Source organism: Beta vulgaris, chromosome 6 (genome assembly GCF_026745355.1).
Source record: "Beta vulgaris subsp. vulgaris cultivar EL10 chromosome 6, EL10.2, whole genome shotgun sequence".
Classification (NCBI taxonomy): Eukaryota; Viridiplantae; Streptophyta; class Magnoliopsida; order Caryophyllales; family Amaranthaceae; genus Beta; species Beta vulgaris.
In genome coordinates, this window is record NC_079207.1 from 52,107,684 (window position 1) to 52,133,833 (window position 26,150).

Genomic DNA, 26,150 nt, shown 5'->3' on the forward strand with positions numbered 1-26,150 from the left:
CTTCCCCCATTTCCATTCCCGTTTCCTTTCCATTTCGGGTTGTCCCCATAATTCCCTTCTTTGGCCATTGGGTTCAGTTTGTTCTTCGAGTAGCACTCATATGCCCTATGTCCCAATTTCCCGCATTCTCGACATTCCACCTTGTTACCCTCACAGTCTCTACCAGGATGGTTGTTAGGGCACTTTCTACACCTATACACACCTCAGTCTGCGGTTATTGGTGTTGTTATTGCGGTTATTGTTGTTGGGATTAGAGTTATTGTTATTGGTCCCTTACCGAAATTCCTTTGAGGGTCTTGATGGTTTTGGTTCCCATTATGCTTCTTCTCAAACTTCTGGACCTCAGGGTTTGGATTATCTTTTCGTTTCTCACCCTGCTTACCCCCTTCCTCTCTCTTCCTGATGGCATAAAGATGAGCAGCTTTGCCAAACACATGATCTAAAGAGGTGAATGTATCTCCCCCAGTCTTCCTTGCAGGTCAAGGGTAAGTCCAGTTCGAAACGTGAGGCTTTAGATTCCTCAGTAGGTGCTATTTCCGGGGCAAATCTCATCAGCTCGATGAATTTCCGGTAGTACTCCTCAACAGACAGAGTCCCTTGTTCCAACATCATAAATTCCTGGGCTTTCTGCTTCTTAAGGTATGGAGGGTAATATTTGTCCCTTAAGGCCTTTTTGAAGTTTCCCACCCAAAACCAGGCTGACTCAGGAGGTTGCTCTTAGCTTGGGTCCACCAGAAATGAGCATCTCCCTGAAGGTAGTAGCTCGCTAAGGGCACAGTTTTCTCATCAGGGCAGGATAGGGTGAAGAAAAGTTTATCGAATTCCCCAACCCAGTTCTCTAATTCTTCAGGTTCCCTTTCCCATTCAGTATTGGTGGGTTCCTACGGGCAACCTTTTCAGATAAATCCCCTTCACAATTGTGACCTTGGGCTAGGTTGGCAGTGATTTGCACTAGTCACGTATCGATTGCTCGATATTCAGAGAGGTTTCAGGCATGCCTCCCGACCGAACCATTCTACGCTGAAAATAACATAATAGATATCTCAGTGACACACACATCATCCTATATTTTCTTAACCAATACACATTGCACATATAGCAAGCAGTTGTCACGAACAAATATTAAATCTTTATTGGCTTGCAACACAAACATCTCACATGAGACGACACAACCATAACAAGGAATATCATAAAGTATCATTAAAGGTTTTGAAACATGTTATATATGTATAGGTATTTAAGAGATAAAACGATCATTTCAATCAAGTAAAGAGTTTTGTCGCAAAAATAAGGTTTTAGTTCAACACCATTTTTGAAACATCCTTGTACATCCTCTTAACCTATTCATATTTGAATATTGCAAGAATCGTTCGCAACTTCAATTGAACAATCAAACAACACATTTGAGTTTAAGACACGAAACGAAATCACATTTGCAATCATTCCTATGACTTAATGCACATAACATAATATGTTCTATATGCTCCTATCCCATACTACCCATTTTGAAATCGTTTTTAAAATGTCTTTGAAATTCAGAGCTTTCAGCTCTGATACCAGTTTTGTAACACCCCCAAAATCCACACGCGTCTACCATTGCTACGTCGCATCGACTTCGGGAGCGTTACCGCCGCTTGGCTCTCACCGCACCTCGCACACACCTGCGCACAACAGCAGCAGCGGGCCTCGTTGCTCACGCGAGCCTCGCAACAGCCTTCGTCGTTTCTCGCGTGTACCCTCAAGTCGTCGCACAGCCCCACTTCACACAAACCCGCGTCCTGCTTGCTCGTCTCGCTCAGCACTCGAACCTCGCAGCGTCCCTCGAACACCCACGGACTCCCTTGCTCGGTCATCGACACGACTCGCACAGCCCAGCACCTGCTCGTCTTGCACACGAGCCTCGCACCGCCCAACTCTCGCTCGCACACGCTGCAGCGCTACTCATCGCACACCGTGATGAGGATCCGAGAAGGCACGGCGAGGGAGATTAGGACAGGGAAGGACAGAGAGAGAAGAGGAGAGCAGCGAGAGAGAAGAGGAGAGCAGCGAGAGAGAAGAGGAGAGCAGCGAGAGAGGAGAGAGAAAAATGGGAGATGACGGCTGAGGGAGGAGAGGAAAATTTAGGGTTTCTAAAAATTTTCTCCTCTTCTTTCCCTTTTTATACCCTTCTAAAAGCGGTAACTCTAGATCGGGTAAACTCGGCTTAACTTTTATAAATCCGAAATTAACACAACCGACTTGTATTAATATTATTATATTCTTATTATTCTCTAAACAATACTAAAATACCTTTTTATTAACTTCTTGGTATTTCTTAATTATTACGAATTAATTCCAAATATACAGAGTATTACAATGGTGCAGAGTTTTGAAAACTCAGGGGTATATGGTGAATATTTGTAACATTAAGGATATATTGTGATTTTTTTGATTTGTTAGGGGAATTTGGTGAAAAAACCATATAACATAAAATTTGTGACTCAGGTAATAATATATTGAGATACGGAGTATGATGTGACCTTTTACAAAATATTTGATCATCATATAATATGTATATGAATCCACACACATATCAAATAGTAGGTATTGCAAAATGACCATTGTTAGTTTCACAAAAACCTATGTTTAATCAGTTCCAAAATTAGGATAAAAAATCTTAAACTCCTTCCTTCCTTCCTTCCTTTGACTCCAATTGATCCAAAATAATGTTCATTGATATTACCTACAACAAGATAACAAAAAAAATTGATTAGTATTAATATACATAATCCCAGTTAATTAAGAATTTTTTTACATAGTATCAATTTAAAATTGACAAAGTATAACACCTCCTATATTAAATAATAATCACCAATATTTAAGATGATTAAATTCACACGCCATACACATCACATAAAACTAACACATCATTCAAGTTATAATACTTTACAATAGACATATATTCTTTGCTACATAAAAAGTGTAAGTGTAAATTTTGACAGCATCTCCCCTACATAGAAGACATCCCCATCAATAGGGTATGGCTCTAAACAAGTTCATAATCAACCCATAACACAAGTACATCCCCACCAACAAGGTATGAATTCAAAACAGTTCATAAGTAACCTACTTAACATCTAAAAGCCATATATGCTAATCTCACAATTAACATCAGTTATACAATTCCATCTTCATCCAGAATTCAAACAAAAAGTATATAAATATATTTATTGTAATAAATTCATTACACAACCTCATGCACATAATTTTTCTAAGTGTTTGATGCATGAGTTGATGAAGCAACAATTTTAGAAAACAAACATTTATCAAATGATTTTAATTAAATATTTAGTGAACTTTTCTGTTGCCCAAAATTTAACAAAAAGAAAAAATAAAAAATATAATAATTACCTCATGAATTTTAACCATCAAGTTAAAAATTCTTGGACAATATTCGGTGGCAATTTTGATATGAGCTTCTCAAGTACTTCTTAAACCATTGTGTCTTTTTGCTTCCCCAACTCTCTTGTCGTATGTTGTACTTCTTCTAATTTCCTTGCACGCTCTACTTCAAGCTCTGGTTCTCTTCTAATAATCTGCTTCAAGTTCCTTTCTGATATCAAGTATTTCAGTTTTCTCATCTTGAACTTGAGCTTTTAGTGAATCCATAACCTCTCCTGGTAGAACGTATGACACCCCAGCACCCGAAGCTTGCTTTAACACTTTATTGTAACACCTTTACCATAGAGTCGTCGTCAACCATCATATTCCTCATCCATCATAGCTAAATAAGCATCCTTCAGACCACTTTCATCTTCCAAAGGCTTTATTGGAGATAGACATATACAAGAAGCTGCCACATCACCTAATGACTAACAAACTATAACAAACTATAACTAACTATGCAGTTAGTTATTTGTATTAGATAGTTTGTTATTACAATAACTTATTCTGTTATTCATGTTATATAAATATCCTTTCTCTTCTCTGTAATTATTAACTGAGATTCATAATTTTAATACAAAACCTCTCTCTACAATTCTCATTCTTTCTGTAATCTTTCTATCTCTTCAAACTCTCTCAATCTCTTCATGGTATCAGAGCAGGAATTTGTGAATTCTTAGCTCATTTCTCACTGGAAATCATCTGCAATGGAGGTAGCTGTTCTTCGTTCCTGAAATTCATCAGTTTAAGGTGAAAATGTTTTGATAAAATCTTCAAAACACTGAGGTGATCTTAATCTTCTTCCTGAAATCATTAATCGTATTTTCAATCTTTGAATTCTACGAGCCTTTGATTGATTGAGTTTCTGCATATTTTTTTTCTCTGAATTTCCGCATATATTGCCTCAAATTCTCTTGATTCTTGTTCTGAAATATGCATATCTGATCTGAAATTTGTTAACACTTTGCTTAACAATCTTATTCAATCTTTTCTTTCTGATTTCCAATCATTTCTTGTTCAAAACCTGAAATCATTTCTTTATTTCTTCTTTTGTGATTCATCTGTTGCTATGGTTAAATCTGCTACCTCTCTTACATCTAATATCTTACCTCCAAATCAAGATCCTTCAAGTATTTTCTATATTCATCCTTCTGACACAAATGTTAGTCAAATAGTGTCAGTAAAGTTCAATGGAACATGTTTCAATGATTGGAAACAATCTATGTTGATCATGTTGTCAACTAAGAACAAACTGAAATTTGTAGATGGCAGTATTACTATTCCTAATGTTGAAACACTTGAGTACAAGGCTTGGGAACGTTGTAACAATTTGGTTATTTCTTGGTTATGTATACTAACCTTGATAACACTATCAAGAAAAGTGTATTGTTCTTCATTACTACTTCTGAAATTTGAAAAAAAACCTAGAGGATAGGTTTGGTCAGTCTTCAATGACTCAGGTTTACTCCCTTGAACAAAAACTGGCAGATACTTTTCAAGGTTCTATGAATGTGTCAGAATTTTACACATTAATGAAGACTCTTTGGGATGAATTACATGATGCCAATCCTATGCCTTACTGTACCTGTAATAAGTGTACTTGTGGTTTAACACAGAAGTTTCACATTAGAGAACAAGAGCATAAACTCATCCAGTTCATGATGAAACTAAATGATACATTCTCTACTATTAGAGGTAATCTTTTGATGACACAACCTCTTCCAAAGCTTTCACAAGCTTATAGGATCTTTGCTCAGGAAGAAAGACACAAAGAGTTGACACAAATCTCTACCAACACTGAATCCTTAGCTTTTGTGGCTGATAAAAACAGATACAAACCTACCTATTATTCACAACAGAAACCTTCCTTTGGCAATATACCACAAAATGGTTCTAAAAGACCAAGAGCTAACTACTACTGTACTCATTGTAAAGTACCTGGTCACAGTGTGGATAGATGCTTCAAACTACATGGCTATCCTGCTGGTTACAAGCCAAAAGATAGGAAAATTGCAGCCTCTGTAACTACTTCTCATGGTGCTACTGTCACTCCAGAGATGATTTCAATTGAACAATATAACCACTTGTTGTCATTACTCATTAATCAGCAACCTTCTACTCCATTATCTCCTTACAATGTTGCAAGTGAAGCAGAATCTGAAACTAGTCATGCTATGATGGCAGGTAAACAATGCTTTATTTCTTGTTTGCATACTAATTGGTTGCTGGATAGTGGAGCATCAGACCATATATGCAATAACATCTCACGGTTTTAATCTTATTCTCCTGTGTCTGGCCCTCAGCACACTATCACCATTCCAGATGGTAGGCAAGTTTCTATACAGCACATTGGATCTGTTATCTTGAATCAGAATGTTACTCTACATAATGTTTTACATGTGCCTGATTTTCAATTCAACTTAATTTCTGTGCATAAATTGTGTAGAGATTTGAATTGCCACATATTCTTCACTCCTGACAAATGTTTTATTCATGACCCTTCTCAGAAAGGCCACTCCATGCTTCTTGGCAATCTCCAAGGAGGCTTATACAATGTTGCTGACTCCTATGTTTCATTTGTTCCTGTTGCTCCCACAAGAAGTTGTTTCTCTGTTGTTGATACTGCCAAATTATGGCATCTCAGGCTTGGTCATCTACCATTTGATCAAATCAACATTGCTCTACCTGACTGTAATGCAAAGTCTCTTCTATATGATACTATTTGTACAATTTGTCCAGCTGCCAGACAAACAAGGAAACCTTTTCCTATAAGTAGCATCAAAACTACTAAGGCTTTTGAGTTGACATGTAGATGTATGGGGGCCATACAAAATAAAAACTCATACAGGTTGTAATCAATTCATTACTATTGTGGATGATCACACTCGTTTCACTTGGGTGCATCTTTTGAGATATAAAACTGAGGTTGTCTCAATTCTTGTTGATTTTATTCGATATGTTGCCACTCAGTTTCAAGCTCAAATTCTATGTGTTAGATCAGACAATGCCAAGGAACTCACTGAAGGTGCAATGAAAACTCTCTATAATCAAAAGGGTATCATTCACCAAACTAGTTGTTCAGATACTCCACAACAAAATGGAGTAGTTGAACGAAAGCATAGACATTTATTAGAAACAGCTCGAGCTTTGTTTCTTCATTCTCATGTTCCTGACACCTTTTGGGGAGATAGTGTGGTTTGTGCAGCATATCTAATCAATTGAATGCCTCTCTCTAGTCTCAATCACACCACACCTTACACAAAACTCTTTTAACATCCTCCTTCCTTAAGCCATCTCAAGACTTTTGGGTGTCTTTGCTACATTTCTACCACAAAGGTCCGTAGATCTAAGTTTGATCCAAGGGCTCAACCTGGAGTGTTTATTGGTTATTCAGTTACACAAAAGGGTTATAAAGTGTATAACTTGGTTACTCACAAGATCCTTGTCTCTAGAGATGTTTCTTTTCATGAAAGGCACTTCCCATTTCATGCTTCTTCTCACTCTACATCTGATTCTATCTTTCTTCCTTCTTCTTCTTTAGATTGTTTTGACAATCTTTACCCTGATGATTCTCCACCTTCTAATCCTACACCTTCTTCTCCTATTACTCCTACTTCTACCCATCTCACATATATTTCTTCATCTGCCTCTCCCCTTGCTCCTACTTTTTCTTCTACAACTACACCTACCTCTTCTCCTCCTGCTAATACTCTACTAGACCTCAGTACTCCTATCCCTGTCCCTTTTACTATATCTTCTTCTCCCTCTCCACCACCTCTCAGACATTCTACTAGACATCACCAACCTCCTGCTTATCTCAGTCAATATTATTGTCACACCATCCTTTCTTCTCTCCCATCTCACTGGTGTAATCTTGTTTCCTTTGATACTTATCCTTCTCCTCACAAGACATTTCTCTCTGCTTCCTCCTTTGATCTCATTGAACCTGTCTCTTATGAAGCTGCTGCTGCTATACCTGAGTGGTCTGAAGCTATGAACAAAGAAATCCAGGCAATATACTTGGGATTTGGTAGATCTTCCCCCTGGAAAAAAAACATATTGGCAATAAATGGGTTTACAAGGTGAAACTTAAGGCAGATGGTTCTCTTGATAGATGTAAAGCAAGGCTTGTAGCTAAGGGTTTCAATCAGAAGTATGGAATTGATTATGAAGAGACTTTCTCCCTTGTTGTCAAGATGTCTACTATCAGATGTTTACTTGCCTTAACCTCTTTCAGAAAGTGGCCTATCTTTCAATTAGATGTCAACAATGCATTCTTGCATGGTGACTTAAAAGAGGAGGTTTATATGAAAGTTCCCCTTGGATTTCCTAATCCTAAGCAGCAAGTGTGCAAGCTTAACAAGTCATTATATGGGCTTAAACAAGCCTCAAGGCAGTGGTTTGCAAGGCTAGTTGATGAACTTACTACTCAAGGTTTCATTAAATCAAAAAATGACTATAGTCTTTTTATTAAGAAAGACCACATTAACATTACTATATATAACAGCTGTCTATGTTGATGATATACTCTTGACAGGGACCAATTTTGATATCATTACATCACTCAAGCAACATCTACATACTACCTTCAGCATTAAAGATCTTGGCATCCTTCATTATTTCTTGGGAATAGAGGTGGGTTACTTATCTGAGGGCATCTTACTTAGCCAAAAGTAGTTCACCAAAAAACTTCTTCATGATTATGGGTTAGACTTATCCAAGAAAGCTGTTACACCTCTTCCTACCAACCTCAAACTACATGCTGATGAAGGTTCTCCTCTTTCTAACCCTGAATTCTATAGATCTCTAGTTGGTAAGCTCAATTTTCTTACCCATACTAGACCTGACCTCTCTTTTGCTGTTCAAAGCCTCAGCCAGTTCATGCATAACCCTCGTAGCTCACATCTCAAAGCTTTACATCACATTCTCAGATTTGTGCAACACACTATTGGTCAGGGTAGTATTCTTTTACAAGGTTGTGATAAGTTGGTTTTACAAGCCTTCTCTGATTCTGATTGGGCTGCTTGCTCAGATTCTAGAAGATCAGTTACTGGATATATTCTTCTCCTTGGCAACTCACCAGTTTCTTGGAAATCCAAGAAGCAATCTACAGTTAGCAAATCTTCTTCTGAAGCTGAGTATAGAGCAATGGCTTCAGCTGCATCTGAAGTTGCCTGGATTGTCAGATTGTTAGCTGAATTGGGAGTCCCTAACTTTCAGCCTGTGACTCTCCATTGTGATAATCAAAGTGCATTACATATAGCCAAGAATCCAGTCTTCCATGAGAGGACAAAGCACATTGAAATCGATTGTCATTTCACTAGAGAGAAGATTCTTGAAGGCTTACTTCAGCTATCCTATCTGCCTACTCAGTCTCAATTAGCTGATGTCTTTACTAAATCTCTTTCTTCTCCTCAGTTTTACAAGCTTTTGTCCAAGTTGGGTTTGTATGATCCAGCTCATCCACCTCCCAACTTGAGGGGGGTATTGGAGATAGGCATATACAAGAAGCTGCCACATCACCTAATGACTAACAAACTACAACAAACTATAACTAACTATGCAGTTAGTTATTTGTATTAGATAGTTTGTTATTACAATAACTTATTCTGTTATTTATGTTGTATAAATAGCCTTTCTCTTCTCTGTAATTATTAACTAAGATTCATAATTCTAATACAAAACCTCTCTTTACAATTCTCATTCTCTCTGTAATCTTTCTATCTCTTTAAACTCTCTCAATCTCTTAAGGCTTATAAGTTTTCATAGCTTCCTGAAGTTATAAATGATAATTGTATAGTTATGACACTAGTTTATATGCGCAATCACTAAGTTATAATCGTACATCTAATTTTATTCTAACACTTACAATTTTCTTCGTTGTATCTCTATAAGTATCAGCATATTGTTTATTTTGACTTCGCTTACGGGTGCGCTCAAACAACTTAATGAAGGAAACTACTTTTTAGGATCTTCATTTTTTTTCGAAATGACAAACAAAAATTGGATTAGAGGTACATGGGAGTGTTACAATAATATAAAATATTTGGGATGGGCTTTTTTGATCAGTTCTACAAATGCCTTAAGTCTTGATTTATTTTCTTATACTCTTATCATTCGAATTTTCTCGTATGGATTCATACAAGTGTCCCCAACTTTCTCCTTACTTCCTTTCCAATTTGCAAACTACACAAGAAACTTAATTTGTTAATATAGTAATAAGAGAACAAATGTTTTAAAAAAATATTATATATATACTTTAAACATTCCAAAGAAGCAAAAACAATTAGAAAATCAACAATCACTTAAATTCCACCATAAACAGTTTCATAAGTACAAAAAGGTAATAAACGACCTAGAGAGCTATTGCACACTAGAAAACTCTAGTATAATATGGTGAAACACTTAGTTGAGGAGGGAGGATAAATCACTATCAGATAGTGGATTGGCTAATCCACTATTCATGGCAAAAGTGTAATTTATTAAGGAAAAAAGTGAAAAGCTTAAATATTATACTTTTTGTCAGACACCATAGTCTTGCTTTTTGACAAAAAGTAACATTTAATTCACACAAACAAGGATTGTTTTGTATATAACAGGTGCCTCAAACACATAAATATAGGTTGATTTATAAAAAACAAGTGTTTTAAGCACACAAACATGTTTTTTTTTTATAAATATCGGGTTGTACTTTTTTGGGAGAAAGCTAGCGAAAGCACGAGATAATTTTTACTTTTTGTCAGAAATCACGTACTTACTTTTTGACAAAAAGTTACATTTACTATACACTAACAAAGGTTATTGTGGAAGTAACAAGTGTCTGAAACATATAAACATAAGTTGATTTATCAATAACAAGTGTTTTTGATATACAAATATGGGCTTATAAGATTGGAACTTTTCACTTTTTTCCTTAATAAATTACACTTTTGCCATGGATATCCGGTAGTGATTTATCATCCCTGCCTAGTTGAGTCATTGACATCTTCTGGTTTATGTTCTCACTCTATTATTCACAACAATGACCAATTAGTAGATGGTGGACTCGTGTCTACCATTCTAATGGTAGACACGGGTCAAAACATAGCCCAAAAAAACATAAAACACGTGAAACTAATGTACATCCACTCATCTCCAATGAACATGTGAAACTAATGTACATCAACTGTTCTCCAATGAATATCGATCTTGACGATTCTCCTTTGTTAACCTTTATCTTTATGTTTCTTAGTTTGTTTATTGCAGATATTTCTTTGTTCATTGTGTTTTCTTTTCTATTCATTAGGTCGAGTGGTTATTCATCATATATTTCCTCTTATATTCATCTTTTTTTTTTTTTTTTTTTTCTTGTTGTTCATTACTGATTTAGATGTTCATTAAGTCTCGTGTGTTGTTCTTTTGTTCATTTGCTTAGTTTCTTTTATTGATATTGTTGTTTTGTTCATTAAGTCTCGTGTGTTGTTCTTGTGTCTACCATCTAATTTGCCATATATTTATGAGACAGCAAATTTAGATTCATACTAAACATAGGCTACGTGATCCAACTATTGCACACTTGCACACTAACACAGAGAGAAAACAAAGGAGACGAAACAATGGCGTTCATTGGAGCAAAGCAGCTCACTTTATCTTGTGCAGTTTCTGGGTCTTCCTCTAATCCCAGAATTCCCGCCATTTCTCTCAATTCCTCCACCAAAAGTTTATCTTTTACAACTTCCATCTATTTCCCCTCTCAATTTCAGAAATTACAAGTATTGGGAAAACCAAGATGGTCTGCTTTAAGAATCCATTGTTCTGCAAATTCTACTGAGGTTTAGTCTCTTTATTTGCAGTAATTTTTAAAAATCTCATTCTTCCCTTTTTGGGTTTCTTTGGATATTTAGTTATTTTCAAATATTATTTGATGGGTTTTAACATTTTTGCAGGGAAATGCAATTGTCAAGGAGAAAAGCGTTTCTGTCATCCTTCTTGCTGGTGGCAAGGGCAAGAGAATGGGTGTATGTCTCTCCCTTAATCTTATTAAATTGTGGCTTAGTCAAAGTTTATAACTTTGTTGCTTGAGATATGACATATTCATTAATGATTATGATATGGTTTCTCAAAAAATGGAATTTTGCTGGTTTAACTACTGAAGTTTTGTTTTGTGAGTTTTGGATGAGTAGTTGGATATGTGCATTTCTGTTTTCATGGTCTTTACTCTTAACTGCTGCAAAATGTATTTTTTTTAATCATCATGCTTTGTTAATTGTGTGATTAACCAAATTAGTGAAAACAGTTTGAATGTCTCTTTCATACTTTAGATAACTTCTTCGGAAACTCGCTACACTTTCATCCTAGTTTCTGTCAAATGGCAGAACAAACTGGTTTTGTATCTGTATTGGTACCTTTTCACCAAGCTAATGAGGATAGTAAATTACATAATGCTCTAAAACCTGACCAACTGCCTCACATATATGGGGTTGTTACCACTTATGTGAACAATTGTTTTTTTTTGGTGCACATGTTAGTTCATTTTCTGATGAAATGATGATTAAACATTGAAAGAAGGCGGATAATGTGCACCTGAGTACCCTAAATCTACCAGGACAAGGCCCCATTGGTGAATCGTTAAACAATTTGAGAAGGATCACTATAAGATACTTTTACAGATTTATATTACAATCAATATTATAGCCAATGACATATTGAATGGAAAGCCATGACCAGTTCTGCAAAACTTGCTCAGACCTTACACTCTATGATTTATGAGTTTGCTCGTCTTCCTCACTTCTATTCATTCTAGTTTGCAATAATTGATAAATATCCAAGCTTAGGAGTAGCCTAAGTGAGCCTATCTCCTCCGCTTTTCCATCCTCTTATTTCACCTTTTATTGGTAACTACAGGTGAGCCCATTTTAGGACAAACCCTGATCAGAGTTGTTAGGAATTTAGGATAGCTCAGATTAACCTATCCTTTCCTTGGAAAACCTTTTTTCTGTCATTTCTTCTTTATTTTTTTTTGAGAGTGTGTTCTCTTTCTTTCATTTTGATTTGTTAGATTTTCATCGTTCACAGAGCACTTCCAGTTTTTCTTCACTTTTCAGTTTTCAATTTTTTATACGCACCTGACTTGGTCACTCGGATATCTTCTACTGCACCATTTCTCAGCTATCAATTTTATCAGCTATTTACTAGTATTTTCTTATTTCAGCTGGATATCTTCTACATATCTGCATTGAAAACTGTGCTTTTAGCTTCTTCACTGTGTGCTGTTGTTCAGTTTTCTTTCTTACTCTGTTGACCTCGTTATGTTTGTTCAAACAGGCAAGCATGCCGAAGCAGTACCTTCCACTTCTGGGCCAACCAATTGCATTGTATAGGTATCTTAGAACACAATGTGCATGATTTCATGGGTATTGGGTACAGGGATGTACATGATGGTTATTATATGATGTGATGTAAAGCAACAATTGAGGTCAAACCATAGAGAATCGGGTGTTTAAAAGTCATTTGGTTTCAACCCAATGACAATGTCAATTGGATGTAAAGTAAAGTACTTTACTACTTTGTACATAGATCTCGCGATTCTTATTTGGAATTTTGACTGGTGAAGGGGTGCTACTGATTGGAATGTTGATGTACTCCACTAGACAAGGTCATCAATGTTACTGTATCCTTCATGATGCTTGTAACAAAGTTATACATACTATAAATGATGAAAAGGAAAGAAAGATGTTTCATAAGCAATTCTAAGCTGGATATAACTGCTGGGAAGTCTCCTCCTCCCCCTTCTCGGAAGGAGGATAGAAAAATCAAAGGGTAAGGGTATTATCTGAGGGATTAAAGGGTCTTTGGATGTTTCTTCCCATTTGTTGCATTTTCTTATTCAAGTTACAGTTAGTGTAATTCAATCCTTTCTTTCTGTCATTCCTTTCTTTCTGTCATTTATATATAAATCATGAGGCAGAAACATCCTTTGAAACTCCCTAATTAGCACTTGTAGAATATGTGATCTGTGTGGCTCAGTTTATCCTTATTCTGCTTTATTTACTAGTACTTTTTGCATGCTTCTACTTACATCTTTGAGCGAACTATATACTTCTTTGTTTTTTTTGGCAGTTTGTACACTTTTTCTCAAATGGTTGAAGTGAAAGAAATTGTTGTAGTTTGTGATCCATCATACAAGGACATTTTTGAAGGTCCAATTAGATATCCTCAATTTATCTTGTTCTTTCCTGTTCTTTTTCTTGTTATAGAAGGATAATAAGCAACATTTGTTTTCTTTTTCTCCAGAAATGAGGGACAAGATACATGTAGACCTCAAATTTACTGAACCTGGGAAGGAAAGACAAGACTCCGTTTACAATGGACTTCAGGTGCAAAATATGAGTTCCAACCTTTCGTCATTTCTATCTTTCAGTGAATATTGAACCTAGAAGCCGCCATTGCTTTAATTTTACTTTGAATATATGTAATTCAGTTTTCATATCATGAGACAAGGTAAACAATTGGAGTTGGTCTTGCAGATAGTTACTCTTCATCAAGAATATGAGTCCACAAATTCGCAATTGGTGACACCCTAGCCTTCCCTTAGGCTGCAGGGAGTTTTTTTTCTTATCACTTATTGCTTGTGAGGACTTGCAATCAGTCCTAGAAACCTTAATAAATCCTTCCAGATTATTTTCTCCTCTCTTATACGAACCATAAGTTACTTTAGTAGAAGTCACCCTTCCAAGTGCATTAGAATGCTTACTTGTGAAGTATCTTAGCATATGAGTTTCCCAAAATCGATATGCTCGAAATCAGACTCGGATGCGGGTTTAATCGTTGACATGGAAACTTCCAACCTTGAGAATGTGGGGGAGTCCGGGGACGTCTAAATCTATGATGGAGAGCCTGGACAAGCTGGAGGATACTTTCTTTTGTTGTAAATATGTACATGAGTATTAATTTTCCCCTTTTCGCCGAAACAAAGTGCCCATATCCATTTGTCAAGTAGATGACATGAATATAAGAGCTGAATTGACGAATCTGAGCATCATAGCTGTCAACATACATTCACATTGTTGGCATATGTAGTGTAGTCAAATCCTTTTAATCATCACATAGGATTTACAGCTATCCTAAATTATGCCCACCAACATAAATTGAGAGAAGATAGCACACTACCATAAAACCAATCAGAACAAATCAAACACCAGCATATTAACAACTTAGAAACTCCGATGGGGGTGTTAACAGATTAGTCTGCGCATGTGAGAGAGAAAGATAGTTGGAAAGAGACCTAACCTCTTCACAATTGCAACTATTAGCATCTCTTAGACCACCATGTTTTTTTATCGATGTTGTCAGGTGCAAGCTGTTATTTTTGTTGAAATTGGCCACTAATATTCGAGTTCTCGAACTTCTATGCCTAATATGGCGACTAAATGGTCATATCTATTTACCAGTGATGGTGATGATGAGGATGAGAAGGACAACAATACAGGAAGTATTCAATATGCAAGGAAGTTTGGAGAGTGTACAGTAAAATAGCCAATTATTATTAAGACTTCGAGGAGAAGATTAGGTGTGTTGGTTTAGGGTTTGAAGAGAGAAAGCCATTGACATAGATGTTTAGAGCGGGGTGCACACTTGGATTGGTTATTTTTCCTCTTAGGTTAACCAAACAACATGAAAAGTCGCATATGGTTCACCTTCACCGACCAAACAAGAGGTTTCCTCTCCTTTGCCCTCCATCCCTTTCTTTCTTCCTAGAAAATCGGTCATGGATGCTTATGCAAGTTGGGAAAGGAAACCTTTATCTATACTGTATTTTATTTATAGTACAAAACAACTTAAATCAAGCACTTATATGTAGGAAATTGTAATTGATTTCTATGTTAATTATTTCGTTACCATAATTTAATAAAAGAGCATATGAGTATGTGTATCGTGTGTCCCCTCTCTCCTTGAATATAGGATTTTTCATGTCAGACTCTCAGATTTATACCGACTCCTTCACCATGTGAGTCTGAGCAGCAAAGGCGATGTCCAAAAGTAGTATTAAGTTCAAACATGGAAGGAACCCCTTTGAGATGAAGAAGGCAACGCTAAAATGGTCCACTTTCTTTTAAGGGCATTGTCGATTTCTACATTATTTGACTTTCACTTGACTCGGTAGTAACTTATGTAGTTGGGTTACTAAGTCATTTTATGGGAAAACTTTACTATTCCCACTTGCAAAGAACTTTCAAAAATTTTGCGCTATGTTAATGGTATGAGAAATTTACAGATTTTCTTAGGCGAAGCAGGTGATATTTAGACATGCAAAGGCATTTTTGATTATGTGTTCCGTTTAATAAATAGAGTTTGTTTCGTGGCCTTCGGGAAAGGAACAAGTGGTAGCCTTAATAACAGAGATAAACCACCTTTGTAGCATGTCGAGCGACCGGAGTACCGGACTTCGTAGAATTTTGGACGAACTGAAGCATGATCAGGAAATTCCGATATTAGCATCTTTGAAAATTATTTGCTATTGGACTTGCTAAGAGTTCAATTTCTCGCAGGAAAAAGCAAATACATCAAACACATCGACATAAGATTTCTTAGAGTGCTCCAAAATTAATCTTGGTAGTTCCTAATAATAACGGGATTATGATTAGTGGGTCATTGTGTTTAATTAACATATGTCAATAATCAATATTCAATATTAGTGTTGTGAGCGTGTACCCCAATTTTTTACTTAGTTGCTTGTTTTCAGGGAGTCTTAGTTGTTTTATGCCTATAAAGTGGCACTTGTATTTAGAAATTAAGTGAGAATGTTTTGACCAAGTTTTATGAAATTTCCTCTATCTGTTTTCCTACATTTGAGAATCACTAGATTTGAGAGCTCACGAAGAATAGAGTTATTAAGCTCCAATTACGCAAGTCGAGGGTCAAGTAGTAGATTGGTAGATATCATGACAAACCCACTTCTAGTGGATTTATTCAAAAACTTTAAGACAATTTTCATATTCATTGAATTAAATTTGAGGGGCATCTTGAAATAAACAAACTTAAAACACACTTATTATAAGAGAAATAGTATGTTCTTTTAAATCCACAAACCGCTCAGGTTCAATTTTATAATTGTGACTAAGATAATTTTACAATTTGTATCTATTTATCATTACAAATACACTAGAAGAAATGGTTCGATTTACGAAGTTATATTAATATATATAAAAGAAGAAGCAGTTCTATTCTCTCTTGCTACACTTTATTTAAATTATAATAAATTTAGGAATTCTTAAAATCCTGCTCGTACATTTTGTTTTACCCAATTATACAAGCACGGTAGTCACTACTTCGAAGAATGTCTCATGCGTCTGATTATGTGTGGGACATTTTGTAAATCTGTCTATGCACAATGTGTACGCTTGTGGCCAAAAATTTCTAATAGTAAAAGGTGTCAAGGGGAAGGCGTTAAGGGTAGGATCTTGTGATAAATCAAAAAGTGTTTAAGATTTGAAGACATTCTCTGTATAGTGTGCTTCTCCTGTCTGGTTGGTGGTGATTTACAAGTAATACTTAGGGGAGTAAATAAGGAATTTACTTGTATAGTTTCATACTTGAGCAGTGTTTATTTCTTGTAACTCGGCTTTTGGTGGATCCAAGGAAGACTAATACGATTCCTCCAATGCAGGCTATTGCTTCTGGTGCTGATTTGGTCTGCATCCATGATTCGGCAAGACCGTTAGTGTTGTCTCAAGATATAGAGAAGGTTTGAAGTTTTCTGTTATCAGGTTATTGTTATTAATTTGGATGTTAAATTTGGACTGTTGGTCTTCATTGGTTGCTTGTCATCTTAGTTCAACAACGTCACCAGCATATTTAATTTTATGTATTCGATCTCAAAATTTGGTTGCGAATTTTAGTTGTATCTGCTACTGTAAATATGAAAGCAACTTCTTGTCCTGACTCCCGTAAAAGGGAGACTTTATATTCCCTCTGTTTCAAACTAAAAGGCACCCCACTTTTTCTAGAGTTAGCTTTGACCTTTTGTTTTTTGGTAGGACAATATCTTATTTGAAAATTCAGGTGTAGATACAAAGTAGCTCACCACAAATCAAGGAAGAGTAAGCGTTTTGATTGTTGAAATCTTCTTAAAATATACTTCTTTCGTTTTGAACTATTTGCACCATTTTATGTTTTCACACTTGCCGATGTATGATTTTAAATATTAATATCTTCAATTATTGATAAGTAAAAATTATAGAAAGCTGATAAACCAAAAATTTACATTGAGATGAATCTAACAAGATCTGATATGACTATGTTTTACCTAAAATATCAATCATGAAAGATAATCAAAGTGTAATATGTGAATAGTAAACTCCATGCAAATGGTGCAACTCTTTATAAAAGGAAGATCTATAGCTAAAATTCTCTAAAAATATACTTTCTCCGTTCTATTACTTGCAACATTGAAGTATGCCACAAGAATTTAAGAGAGAAGGTATGTAGAAAGAGATAAAATAAAGGACTCTCCATGTTTTGGGAGTGAGAAAGAGAGAATATATTGCCAAAAATGTTTATGTTGCAAGTAATATGCAACTTCCTAGAATGGGAAACTTTGCAAGGAAAAAAAAACGGAGGAAGTATATTGTTAGCTACGTATTTAGATATTCCAAATAATAATAATATTTTTGATAATTATTTAAATATTGTGGGAAACCAATGGGTAAGTTCGACCTCGGCAGCGGTCGTGCCTTATTTTGAAATAGTGGGAGTTCTTGCTTTCAGTAGTATAGCATTGAAGAGAGTTTGCTTGTCTAACAATCTTCTTTACGTATTACTCTTTGACTTTGGTTTATCCAAATACTTTCTCTCTAGCTTGACGACTTTCAATTTTTTTCCAGGGATAGTATTTTTGGTGGTCACTGGATGTTATTAGCTAAGCAATCCTGGAATTTTCAAATTTCGTCTTGTAGGTTCTTAAAGATGGTAAGGTGCATGGAGCTGCTGTACTTGGTGTGCCTGTTAAAGCGACAATAAAGGAGGTAAATAGCAATTCTGGCTAAAACATGTTTCGGGGAGCTCATCATCACTTTTTATTTTTATTTTTGTATCTATATGTCTAAGAAAACCGAAAGGGTGACCTTCTGATATTTCCAATTTGCTTACGCATATTTTTGGAAAGTGACACCGGAATGTTTTGTAGACAGTTTCCATGTTTGCCTTTCCAATTTTTGACTTTTTGCATGTACAAAAAATAGACTTCAGCTTGTTTGTCTATGTAAAAGTTATAAATAGTAACCTATTATATATTGAATCCAATTTTGCCAGAATTGAAGATACTCTCAAAAAATAACCTTACAAGTCTTCACTTAAATTTGTGGCTAGCCTTATCTCGTCATGCATGTTCTAGAAAAAGCCTCCATTACTTACTTGGGTTCTAGCATTTCTGGAGCAAGGAAGGCTTTCCTTTTTCCGAATAATTTTTTTTTTATAAGAACTGATAACTCTAGAGTCTGGGCATCTCAAATGCCTCATACCTAAGATTGTGATAGTACTAAGGTTGGGTCATGTTCGTTCAGACTTCAGAGCCAACACCTACAAGGGCGATGAGTTGCGAAGTAATTGTATGATGGGTCTAGGATGATCAAAAACCTCAAGCTAGGATAAGTTGGGAATCTGATACCTTAATCGTGGGAGTGGGTTGAATCAAGCATCCACAAGGAAGCTTGTGGCTATAGACATGGCTGATGAAGGTGACACTTTGGTCGTGGCTATGTCCTTAGTGTGCTTTGCCATAAAGACGCTTCTTAGAGGGAAGCAGCTTGTGTCGCAAATCGCAATAGGGTTCAGGAGTGGGCTCAATGACCCATTGTTATGTTCTGTCAAGAGGGTGTTTGCTAGATGCTAAGGTGGAGGCAAAAGAAGCCATTTGGCAAGCGAAGTCAAAAGCGTATCAGGAAATATATGAAAAACTAGATGCGATAAAAGTCTTTAAAATAGCTAAATGGAGACAAGTGTTGAAGAAGGATCTTCGTGAATTATGTGAATGATAAAATTAAAATATCCTAGTCCAGGATAGAGATATGAAGGACAAATGTGGAGAATACTTTGATGAGCTGTTTGATGGACGCCAAATGAATGTTAGGGGAGGCATTTCAATTGAGGAGCGGAAAGTAAGCAAAGAATATATGTGAAGAATTCAAAAAGTAGAGGTAGAGAAGGCATTGAAGAGGACGAAACTGAAGAAAGTAGTTGGCTAAGTCCCTATTGTGGTTTTGTGATGCCTAGGGAAGATTGGTATTGATTGGTTAACAAACATGTTCAACAAGATTTGATAGACAAACAGAGTAAGATTGGAATATGGTTGAAAAGCACCTTGGTACCAAATTACAAAAACAATGGAGATGCCGAAGAGTGCTTAAATTATTGAGGGCTAAAACTTATGAGTCATACCACGAAATTATGGGACTGAGTAATATAATATTGATTGGGGAAATGCACGAGCATTTCGGAGAAACAATTTGGTTTTATGCAGGGACAGTCCTACAATGGCCATTCAACTTATCTGGGTTGGAGGAATACAGTAGGGTTTTGTTTAATAATCTGGGTGGAGTAATGAAAAACAGTTGAGTAGAGGGATGGAGAAACTAGGTTTTACACTTTTGCTTTAGAACTGATGCAGAGGATGTGGGTTTAGGATTGATGCTAAGCATCAATATAATGGCGCTCAAGGTAGAGATATTATGCTTTAGCTATTATGGGCTTGAAGAGTACCATAGCTAGTTAGAGAAGGGAAAAAAATGATGAATATTATTGAGTTTTTTTATCCAATATCTTATGCAATTTGTCTTTTATCCATCCAAATCCATTTTTGTTTCTTAATCCTTTTCACTAATCTGTCCAAGACTCCAAGCTATGCTCATTCGCATATTCCTTTTGTGTGGTTGGTCTAAGTGTTGCTTAAGCCCCATCAGCAGAACTTTGTGAGCAATATTATCAAAAACGAAAATTGGTCGATTTAAGTTATGTTGTGACAAGTTGGAACTCGGCTGCACTAACATGGGAGCATGAGACCCGTGTGGTAGGTCCAGTGGCTGGTCCAAAATAATATTTAGTGGTTTCAAAAACATTTGATATATTTTATTGGGGTCAAGTGGTCAAATTCTTTAAGAACAAATTGAAACATCCCAAATTTTATAGGAAAAAATTTCATTTTTTCATATTCAATGTGGCTCCGCCACTAGGTAGCTCGCTCTTGGACTATGGTTTACAAAGAGCTGCATGGCACACCATGGGAATGACAGGCTGACTGTGGGCTTGCATGTTCAAGCAATTAAAAAGAATAGGAAATATATAAGGTGGCGGGCTGCATGGTTTTGCAGGCCATGCTGCCCATAGGCTGTGATTGCCTCCATGGCACTTAGGCTGGCTCGATCCATTCCACTGCCTTGCCTACTATGCTTGGTGGTTTAATATACATTCTTTGTAGATCTTCAACTCTATAGTTGATATGGCTAGTAGTGACTTTTCTCTATCAAAAGTCAAAACAAAACCAGGTAGGTTGATTTTAAGGCAGAGAACTATTTTCTTTCTTGATAGTTAAAAGTCTTATAGATCACTTTTCTAGCATTTCGACTATGACCCCTCTTCGTGGCATCACTGCTTCATTTCAGCAATCAGTAAAGCAGTGTGAAAGCACCCTTTCTAATGGGTGATTATCTATTTCGTATAATGTTCTACAGGCTAATAATGAGAGCTTTGTTGTGAAAACTCTAGACAGAAAAACTCTTTGGGAAATGCAAACTCCTCAGGTACTGCTGCCTGAGATTGCTGTGGATTAATGGTTGCTTTCATTATATTTTTTCTCTAACCTGCAGTTCAAATAATTTATACCCATCATCATTTTGCTTCCTGCATCTTCATATCAAATCTTCAGGTCATCTTACCTGCATTGCTCAAGGATGGATTTGATCTTGTGACTAGGTACTTACCCCTGTGACCTTAGCAATGTCTTTTATCATATTAAATACTTACACTTCAATGGTAGTATGATACTAGGAGTTTCATCTGTACCATTCCATTTCCTAAGTCATGTAATTGAATATAGATTGCATAAACCCTGTTCTACATCTATGACTCTTTTTGCTGGAGTGCATTGTTATAAGCATGTCAAAGTTTCAACTTGAAAATTCATACCAATGATTAAAACCTACACTTCAATAACCATAAGGAGAGTTCTTAATTTCTGATGTCATTCCTCTCAAAAAAACTCTAATATTGCTACCCCTAAATTGTAGACCTCAGAAAACACGCTGCATCAACCTGTATGGACAGAAGAATTTAGACCAACATTTGTGTTTTGTTTTCTGTCCTTTCAGTTGATGAATAAAAACAATCTTCATTTAAACTCAGTTTCTTAGATTGATCAAGTGAGTACTAATAAACATAACTTAATATTCACGAGCAAGGCACTAAGCATCTATGTGCTGTATTCTTTTAGTAATTGGTTTTTGAGTGTTTGATAGACTACATTCTCCAAAACTCTTAACCTTTCTCTCAAAAGCTCAAGAGCCTAGTTGTTTCATGTGAGTGAAATGTAATTTCTCAGATTGTTTTTAGATATTTTCGATCATTCTAACGCTGTAAAAGTCTTTGTATTTTGGTTACTGAAATAACGCATGACAAATTTTATGCAAATTTTGTTGTCATGTTTGCCTACATATATCATGTATTTGCATATTTTTTTTACGGGCATGTGTACATTAAATCATTTACTTGCGCAGAACTTATAATGGCGCCTATAAGAACAACAAAATAGCAAAACATTCTATAACTGTAAGATTGTGAGAATATCTCTAATCAGGGTAGTTAAGGTAGCACTGAAATGAAGTCATAACCTAAAAAGAAAATATAAGAGATTATTGCATAGAATGGAGAAAGAGACATCCATCGGCTTTGTAACATACTAACATGTAAGATTGTACAAGTATCTTTAATAATCAGGGTATCCGGAGTACTGTGTACTTGAGTGAAGGAGAGTTACAAGCTAACTACTAAATGAAAAAAAGAGGACAAATGAAAATATTGCAAAATAGTTTTGCAGAAAAAAGTGAATATTTCACATATTTATTAGTGTCCACTGTCCCCTTGGTTTGAGAAAGTTTCCGATCATTCTATGGCTATAACTAGCTTCTTGATTAAGAAAAATCATATCCTATCCTCAAAATGAAGGCTTTTAATTGAGTATGCTTTTTATTCCTTCTAAACTTTTTTAATATAACCTTGATGACCTCTATTATTGCTTCCCTAATTTAATATTGCCATTATATTATTTCAGAAGAGGACTTGAGGTCACTGATGATGTTTCTATTGTGGAACACCTTGGGCATCGAGTATACATTACCGAAGGATCTTATACCAATATCAAGGTATCAATTTTTTTTCATTTACTTTTGTTTAAAGGATGGAAAAAATAATTAGATCTCTCGACTTACATAGATGCTAATGAATTTGGCAACAAATGCTTGGAGATTATGCTAATACAGGCGCCATTTTTCAACAGATCACAACACCTGATGATTTACTAGTTGCTGAGAGAATACTGAATCCAAGCTCAAGTACTTAAGTAAGTAATATCATTAGTAATCTTATCTTGGGCTTTCTTTAGTCTCATGTATTGGGTCCTATTCAGGATTTTCTTCCTTTATGTTTTCCACTAATGTGATTGGCATGCAAATTTCTAGAGGACTCCTTGTCCTCTTTAATCTACTTTTCTGCTAGATTGAAGAACACTTCCAAGACTCTTCTGCCACCCAAGCACCCTCTCATCAGGGCATGTGCTAAATAATGAAAAAAACCAAAGATATGTTATATGGAGACTGGAAGTTGTATCTTTAGACTCCATTTGGTTTGACGGAAAACATCTCCAACAGAAATTTTATTTTCCATGAAAAAACATTTTGCAGGGTAAAAACACAGTTGTAAATTTGTTTTATAGTTGTCTGGTTCTTTGCATGAAAAGTTGGAGAGAAATAGACGAATGATATGGAAGGAAGAGGATGAATAGGAGGAAATAAAGAGGAAGGTAAGAGATAGGGAGGAAAATGTGGCATTCCTTCATTTTGATAGGAAAATCGTTTCCACCCTTGGAAAAATTATTTTCCACCCTTACAAGTCGAACAAAGGAAAATGGAGAAATCACTTTTCCTGAAAAACCAATCACTCTCGTAATGTCTTTGCTTCCTGAAACTTATCTATGTTAATAATATCAATAACCATCAAGTTCAGCATTTCAAGGTAAGCATTTTTTTTTATAAGTGGGAACCTCTCAACAAGGCAGTAGAGAGCCCACGTTACAGGCTTACAGTTACAGAACATGACATTACATATACTATATTTACTTGGATCAATAAGACTATGTCTGATAAGTAGAAATTGAATCTGGATCATGCAGAGCATTGCAGCTACAGCATTGCACCTTTGTACAACTTCAGTTTCCGGTACTTTATTTATATTTTCATCAGACATAAACCAGAAGATATGGCAGCAAAGCAGTGTACATGACTCGTCGGTTTTGATTCAAGGTGCTTTCCTGCAACATGTACTTCTGTGTTGTATCAATTTAGATGGTTGCTCGGATGCTTGCTACTAGATTCTTTCCCAGATATATCGACTCGACTACACATTTTTGCTTCTTGAAGGCCAACTAACTTGAGATAAATTTTGTCTGGAAGACAAATTTTAATGTACATCCAATAATTCGAAATAATTGGAGATTATGAATCAATGTACTCCTTTTGCTTATTGATATGTGCTCTAACATTGCCTTAAAGAGCCGTGGTGTGATCTACTGATCTAGTATATGCCAAGCTCCGTTGGTAGGTGAAGAAGTGTTATCCCATATTCGAGAAGAGATGGATGATGTCCAACACCACTTCATATAATTATATTCTAATAGGGAAAGAAAGTTTAACAACATTTTCTTTTGATCCAACATAAATTTTAAATGCCAACACTGGTGATACAAATGGTACTACCAAAGTCTGAACAAGTTCTATATGTAGGTTTTTGTTATGAATCTATATTAGGGGGAAGGGTAATTTAGATATTATCTTTATTAGTTATTGTGGGGAATAAGCTAGGTACTTGTGCTTAGGAAATTGCTTTATATATAGCGATATTATAGAGAGAAAATCATGTTGAAAGTTAAGAAAATTGGGTGAGCTTTTAAGAGTTCAATTGGAAGAGAATCAAGTCTCTCAAAAGCTTGAACATCTTCTCATTATGTTATGTTTTCAGTCATTAATCAATCAAAGTTCATCTTCTTCCCTTAATATCTCTATTTTAGTATTATAATATATCCAAGCTACTTCCTTTTTATATCAAATTAAATGCAATTCAGGTTGCACGGTCTCATAGGCAAAAATTCTTAAGGGTTAATTAACAAAAGTGAGGGCAAGTGTTTAGTGTAATTAACCACAATCAAGTACCACCATCGTCTAATGCTGCCATCACATACTGTCGCCACTACCACCACCACCACCACCGAGGCACCACCAACACCACCAGAATGCCACCACCACCACCAACACCATCGAAATGCCATCACCATCACCAACGCCATCGAAATGCCATCACCATCAAAACACCTTCATGCTTCCCTCGAAATTAGAATCCAAAATCTACCAAAGGCGTTCCTACTACCTCCACCATCACCCAGCACCATTAAAACTCAATCCACCATCAAAACACCTTCCTATTGCCCCCATCACCACCATCAAAACACCTTCTGACTTCACTCACCACCACCCACCGTTAAAACCCGTTCCACCTCCACAACAACTTAAAGGCGAGAGAAAGAGATAGAAGAGAGAGAAAGAGATGTAGGAGAGAGAACGAAGGAAGATGGAGGTGAGAGAACGACGAGAAAGGAGATCCAAGATGGTAAGGTGGTTGTGTGGTGAGAGAAAGGAGATCGATGGAAGATGTCAGTGAGAGAAAGGAGATCGATGGAAGAGGGAGGTGAAAGAAAGGAGATTGATGAAGGTTGTCGGTGGTTTTGGGCTGGTGGGGGAGGAGATCGAAGGTGGAGTATCACAAAGGTGATGATGATGGTGGTGGGTGGCTGAGGACGTATGAAGGACGCCGATGGGTGGCGCACTGGTCCAACGGTGGATGGGAAATGACGACGGCAGACTGGTTCATGGAGCGCGAGAAATGACAGCGGTGGAGCGAAGGTGGTTTTAGGCTGGTGGGGGAGGATATCGAAGAGAGATGATGATGGTGGTGGTTTTGGGCTGGCGGGGGACGCCAACGAGATTGGTGATAATGATGGTCGTGGTGGTGGAGAGAACAATGGTGATGGAAGATGGAGGAGAGAGACGGCAGGAGGATAAAGTCATGGAGATGGGAGCATAAGGATAGAGAAATGGTGGTGGGTGGTGGAGTAAAGGTGGTATTGAAGAGAAAGGGGGGATTATGTTTAGGTTGATTAATTTTAATTGTGTTTGTAATTAATTTGATTTGGGTTGTATAATATGTGTCTTATTTTTTCAATAAGGACATTTTGGTAATTTTAGGGATAAAAATCATACCAAAAATAGAAAGAAGGAAATTATTGCATCTAATTAAACAACCTTTTTTAGAAACTGTTGCATTTAATTTGATATGGAGCAAGTGCGTTAATTCATAGCAAATGATATCTATTTTCAGTTATTAATCAATCAAAGTTCATCTTATTCCCTAAATATCTCTATTTCAGTATTATA

At 36.2% G+C, this 26,150-nt stretch overlaps 1 protein-coding gene across 3 annotated transcripts; it reads left to right on the top strand.

Annotated features, from left to right (window-relative positions):
- The first annotated feature begins 10,937 nt into the window (after positions 1–10,937).
- Positions 10,938–24,186, top strand: LOC104896994 (2-C-methyl-D-erythritol 4-phosphate cytidylyltransferase, chloroplastic). 3 transcript variants are annotated; one of them, XM_048646565.2, is made up of 12 exons: positions 10,938–11,234; positions 11,349–11,420; positions 12,727–12,782; positions 13,522–13,601; positions 13,696–13,778; positions 17,069–17,146; positions 18,357–18,425; positions 21,126–21,194; positions 21,320–21,366; positions 22,721–22,811; positions 22,946–23,008; positions 23,129–23,284. In XM_048646565.2, exons 1-11 carry the CDS (start codon positions 11,019–11,021, stop codon positions 23,006–23,008), a joined length of 924 nt encoding a protein of 307 aa, XP_048502522.1. In that variant the 5' UTR covers positions 10,938–11,018; the 3' UTR covers positions 23,129–23,284. The 3 variants fall into 3 exon arrangements, with proteins under 3 accessions (XP_048502522.1, XP_048502523.1, XP_010682094.2); XM_010683792.4 differs by lacking the exon at positions 23,129–23,284 and adding an exon at positions 23,837–24,186 and having other exon boundaries at positions 10,939–11,234; XM_048646566.2 differs by lacking the exons at positions 21,126–21,194; positions 23,129–23,284 and adding an exon at positions 23,837–24,186.
- The last annotated feature ends 1,964 nt before the right edge of the window (positions 24,187–26,150 follow it).